We start from the raw sequence: 6,000 nt of genomic DNA, 5'->3' as shown, positions 1-6,000 counted from the left end.
TTCACACTGCACCCATGTGGGGAATCGAACCTGGGTCTTCAAGTGACGAACGAATGCTTCAACCACTAGTCTACCCACCTCCCTTCTTCAAGCTATAACATCATTTATAGTGAGTTTGGTTTTACGCCGCATTAAGCAATATTCCAGCAATATCGCGGCGGGGGACACCAGAAATGGGCTTCACACACTGTACCCATGTTGGGAATCGAACGACCAAAAGAAAAAAAGATCCGGAGCAACAATCCATCATGTGATTTCAAAAATTATAATGTGACGCTTGCTCAAATGCAGGGTTGCAGCATTTGATGCCCGGGGTATATGGAAACGTATTACTTCAATTTATGTGTGATATTATAATCCGCTAGGTTACCCCATCGCCCATGTGGGACATCAGGGTGAGTGAGTGAGTTAGTTTTACGCCGCACTCAGCAATATTTCAGCTCTATGGCGGTGGTCTGTAAATAATCCGAGTCTGGACCAGACAATCCAGTGATCAACAGCATGCGCCTCGATCTGCGCAATTGGGAACCGATGACATGTGTCAACCAAGTCAGAGAGCCTGACCACCCCGTTAGTCGCCTTTTACGGGACATCAGAAATAGGCTTCACACTTCATGGCCATTTCGGGAATAGAATCCATGTCTTTGATCTGATGAGCGAGCGCTATGCCCACTGAACAACCCCACCACCCCGCCTGACATGTTTTTGCATGACACAGATGAGACACAGACGAGACACCAGTCGGCAGATTGAATAGTCTTTTATTTGGTCAAAGATGTGTCGAAGTACCATCGTTTCACGTATCCGTACAATTGTACACACATACGTTTGCGAACACGCTTCCCTTTTATCTTGCATTTGTTAGTGCCGAAGTCTTTTCCCCGTCCGCAGCTCCTGCAGTCGCAGACCCGTCTCCTGTAGCGACATCCCTGCACACAGCTGCCCCACGCCCCCCACTGCTGGAACCCACAGTCTGAGCCGCACGCCTCTTTCTGCTTCTTCGATCCAGTACATTTTCGACCTCTCTTCGTACAGGACCTTCTCCGAGTCCTCCGTCCGCGTTTACAGGCGGACCAGGCGGACCAGGCGGACCAAACACCCTGTTGAACCTCCCGCCAGGCACCAAGATTTACTTCGGGTAGCTGACTGCACGACCTGAGGGTGTTCCTGTAACAATCAAAGCCAAAGTTTTCAAAATAACTAGTAATAGTTGAATAGAAGCGACGAACATGTTTCCACATACATAAGACAAAGGGACCGTTCAAAATGTATGGCTGGTGTGTGTGTGCGTGCGTGCGTGCGTGCGTGCGTGCGTGCGTTGATTTTAAGGAGGGTGTCCCCCCTTTTGTTCTCATTGTATAAACAAAATTATGCTTACAGATTATGGGAGGGTGTGGTACAGAAGGGGCGGGGGGGTCACTTACATTGTACATGCTTCTCCATAACAATCATCATCACCCCCTAGCAATACATTACGAATGGCCCCTAAAAGCCTATATTTGTTTCAGCAGCATTACAGCTGTACGATGTTGTCTGGACCATACAATCCAGTGAATGTCACCATGCGATACGATTACAGAGCATGTGCTTATGAATCAATATTCTGTGCATTGGTTGCCCTGTTGTTAAAGCTATCACTTATCAAACCGAAAATCCTGGTTGTATTGCCGAAATGAGAAACGTTTAGTGGGTAACGCGTTCGTTTTATCACGCCAAAGTAAGAGTTTGAACCCCACAAAGGTGAGGTGAGGTGAAATTGGGTTTAACGTCGTGCTTGAGAATATTTCGCTCATATGACGATGTGCATGCGTGTGTATGTGTATTTGCGGCTGCTTGTATTAGCCCAGACTTAAGCTGGTTTTATAGTGCTAGCCCACGGAGATACCACGCCGCAGTGAAGCATGAATACCCGACTCGGACACATTATACTGACTCCGAGCCGACCAGTCATTGTTGTACCCATTATTGCCGAGCGCCAGGCAGGGACCAACAAGTACCATATTTTTACGTCTTTTGGTATGACGCGGTCGGGGATCGAACCCGCGACCTTCCGCTCTCCGGGCGGACGCTCTAACCACTACACCACGGAGGCGGTCCCCCACAAAGGCACCACGATAATACAGCATGGGGGTCGTGCTTTCCCTTTTCGGAAATCAGCGTTGTCTACTTTCTCATCACTAAACACCTCGCCCAAGCCTATTCCGACCTCGACCCAATCACAATATTAAAGCAAAAACAAGGCAAGGGACATTGGAGTGAGTGAGTGAGTTTAGTTTTACGCCGCTTTTAGCAATATTCCAGCAATTTCACGTCAATCAACACCAGAAATGGGCTTCACATATTGTACTCATGTTGGAATCGAACACAGGTTCTCGGCGTGACAGGCGAACGCTCCGCACTAGACTACCCCACGCTCGGGGTCATATGGAAACGTGTTAGTTAAATCTACGTGTCTGATATTATAATTTACTAACGAGTAGGTATCATCTGGTATCATCTGGTACCGAAGATTCGACATAAAAAGCATATATCCTTGAGTAGCTGAAAATAGTGCGCCTTTCTTAAAAATAAACCTACAGCATAAAACCGTTCTCTCTCACTCACCATTCTAATAACACATAGTCCCAACAAAGTCTGTATCACAATAATCTGTATGAATGCATCAGTAAACATATCTAATCCCTGCATTATCCGTGAAAGTTATTGTGGTTTTGCCAGAATATCACGTTTCATTTGTGATTTCGTTTTAATTAATACATTTTCCTGACAACTCAACCGTGTACCCAGGGAACTCACCCTCTTCCAGCCTTCTTGAAAGCGTTAGGTTGGACCTTGTAGATGTTGGTGTTGTCGCAGACCACGCGGGAGAGAGACGTGTGGTGGAGTTGAGTCAGTTGATCTAACGGAAGAAGACATTAGAAGTCATTAGGAATTCGAAGAAACACAGATTAAATGGTGTTTGCATTGGGGGATATGTTACCTGGAAAAACGACATATATGCGTACCTCGTGTAAACCGGACAGCCTTGTGTTTTGTCTCATACCAGAATCTGTCGCCGATCTTGAACAGCTCGAACTGACGGCCGATAATGCAAGAAAAGGTGTTCCCCACCAGACCTCCAGGAACTGGGCGCTCTGATATGCCTCCAGAGAACAGATCAATGTCGCTGGGAGATCTAAAATGACAGTTTAATTCGATTTACAATCTTACTGGCAAACAAGGATAAGTTGGGACGGCGCAGAGAACGCGTTTACGAGAAGTAGGCGGTGCACGGCAATGAGCAAACCCATTTGCTTTGTGAAATTTAGAGCAGATGTAGGCTAGTGCACGTGCATTACATGTCGATGAAATTGATTCCGCGCGTAGTTGCACACGCCTTGCTCATAAGACTCTCACGTCGGTGTAGCAAGTCGCACTACACTTGATCGCGGACAACCTGGGACCCCTCCGCTAACAATGGCAAGCGCCAGTGGGCGACACTCATACATGCTAATACGGGTCAATTGCCAGGTCGTGCTCAACTTATCCTTGTTTGCCGGTAAACCTACTCATCACATAGATATTGTTGTACGTCTCATGGTCCTTATTATTGCTATATGGGTCCAGTACTGCACATATGACTTTAAATCACACCTCAGTCACCAATGCTCAGAGCACGCACCTGTACAATGATTGAAAAGCTGCCGCCACATCGTCAGAATGATCCACAAGTCCTCCACGGTCTGTACTAAAGTCATGAGCTTCAGGGAGTCCACACCACCTCCGCCAATCATTGTATCCTGGTAGACCATGGTCACGGCCACGCTGAATGTTTAAAGACATCAGATCAAAGCTGTTGCCTTCATCATCCGAGAAGAGGAAGTCGGAAACTTCAGGGCTGACGTACCTGTCCACAGAATTGGCACTATCAACCAGCAGCCCTCTTGTCAGTTTATTTATAGCATCACCTGATGATGAGATAATGATGGACGTGTTTCCAAAGGAGTGTCTAAGCTGAATATTTGTTCCAGCCTTATAATGTTGGTTTGGGCAACTGAAATATGTTCTTATCATGGAGTGTCCAAAGCGGTAGGCTGCTGTAGCAAAGGCATTGCGAACACTTGCATCAGCATCGGCATTGTAAATTTTAACAGGACCTTTCGATGGACGGAGTCTAAATTTGTTGTAGAACTTTGGTGGAAGGACGACGGGAAGGAATTCGGCATAGGTGATGTGCTGCATCATGGCTCCCACAATCTTCCTGGCTTCCTGGAACAGCCGCTCATCATCCCAGTGCGGGTTGATACTTGCAAGCTTCCTGGCCACTCTGTTATGTTCCCGTAGCCAGATGGTGTGCATACTTGTCAGAGACATTTGCTCGTCCACTCTCTCGTCACCTGTACACAGATAAACACCTACGTAGTAGAATTTGAGTTTAGATGCTTCATATATTAGGGGTTTTTATCTTTCGACATTTTCTACAAATGTTGGGAGTCACTAAGACACTGAATTAGACAGGTCAAAGCTGATCGCTAGTATTCGCTGGAAAACATCCATCGGTAACATGAAAATATCCTAAAGTCAGATGTACAAAAATGGGAGCACTTGGGGCCCAGTTTGATTAAATGTCAATTCATTTTGCAGAGGTGCGTCCCTTGGGCATGGCAGAAATTGATGACTGGATTCGAATCCCATTTGAACGTGTTCTGATTGGCCATGCACCAACATCCACGCCTGTGGGTTCCAACAAAGTGGCGAACGTCTAAGGCCTGCATTAGTTCTCGCTCTCCTCCGTTAGTAAGAGGCAAGCCAGCTTGCCAGAGACATATAGACACATTGATGGTAAGATAAGGAAAAGTTGCAAAAATTTACACTACATCCGTGGCTGTGGGTTTCAACCAAGTGTCGAGGAGGAGAATCCAACGAGGCGCGATACATACCTGCCTTGAAACAGTAGTTAGGTTCAGTGGATGTGGCACAATTCGGGACAGAGTTTCTTGGAAGCAGTTCTGGTTTGTCAGATGATGTTCTCAGCAATCCTGAAAGCAGGTAAGGTGGAATTCACTGTAAAGATTGCTACCCATGTCTGCATTCCAAAGACACACAGATCAACCGGCCCATAATTTCCAATAATGGAATAAAGTATGTATCAACTTCAATCATGAAAAATAGGCATTCCTTTTTCTATATTAGTTTTATAGCACAAATACTATCTGATTGCATTTGCTGGAGAAAACTTTAACACAGCATGATACTGATTTTCAGTATATAATTAAAAGTCGTTGGAATTACCGCAGAATATATGCGGCAAAGCCCTTTCCATGTTCAGGAAACGTACTGTCATGTGTCTTCAAAGCTTGACAAAGGAACATTGAGATGAATCTTGCAGAATATTCCGGCTTCGTTAGTTATTTGTAACATGTGAGTGAGTTAGTTTAGTTTTACGCCACACTCAACAATATTCTAGCTATATGGCGGTGGTCTGTAAATAATCGGATCTGAACCGGACAATCCAGGGATCAACAGCATGAACATCGATCTACCCAATTGGGATACGATGACGTGTCAACCCAGCCAGCGAGCCTGACCACACGATCCCGATAGTTGCCTCTTATGACAAGAATGGGTTACTGAAGATCAATTCTAACCCAGATCTTCAAGGGTTGTAATATGTTAGCGTATGCATCACGAGAAATTCAGGTAATTTTTGTGTTCAATATACTTATTGTGTTTTCTATTGACTATCTACATGATAGTAGCCTGTTAATCTAGTTTGGACCAGACAATCTAGTGACCGATACGTTTTGTTTCAGAAGTTGCTGGAGATGTATTCAGCCCAAGAATCACCATGGGTCCTGTTTCCCATACTGGGCCATTAAACATTTAATAGAAAAGTTCTATATAACCTGTGTCAACGCATGGTGTACGCGTCAACTGGGGAATTAGCTCATAATTAAGATGAAGTGTGCGTTGATGATGACGAAGGCATAGTTGAGTACAAACGTCTTTAGTACATGACAA

At 45.3% G+C, this 6,000-nt stretch overlaps 1 protein-coding gene across 1 annotated transcript in view; it reads right to left on the bottom strand.

The window, feature by feature from the left end:
- Positions 1-744: 744 nt before the first annotated feature.
- The window catches only part of LOC124273216 (peroxidase-like), a 29,728-nt gene continuing 24,472 nt past the window's right edge, over positions 745-6,000 (bottom strand). Inside the window, exons 9-13 of the mRNA XM_046708432.1 lie at positions 4,920-5,018; positions 3,662-4,376; positions 3,006-3,175; positions 2,797-2,899; positions 745-1,167 (exon numbers count right to left, since the gene is read on the bottom strand). Of these exons, the coding sequence (XP_046564388.1) occupies positions 762-1,167; positions 2,797-2,899; positions 3,006-3,175; positions 3,662-4,376; positions 4,920-5,018 (1,493 nt within the window). The 3' untranslated portion in view covers positions 745-761. The remainder of the gene's footprint in view (positions 1,168-2,796; positions 2,900-3,005; positions 3,176-3,661; positions 4,377-4,919; positions 5,019-6,000) is intronic.

Source organism: Haliotis rubra, unplaced genomic scaffold (genome assembly GCF_003918875.1).
Source record: "Haliotis rubra isolate DU_JTF1 unplaced genomic scaffold, ASM391887v1 Scf178, whole genome shotgun sequence".
NCBI lineage: Eukaryota > Metazoa > Mollusca > Gastropoda > Lepetellida > Haliotidae > Haliotis > Haliotis rubra.
The sequence above is the reverse complement of the archived record's forward strand: the minus strand, read 5'-3'. Positions and strand labels throughout refer to the sequence as shown.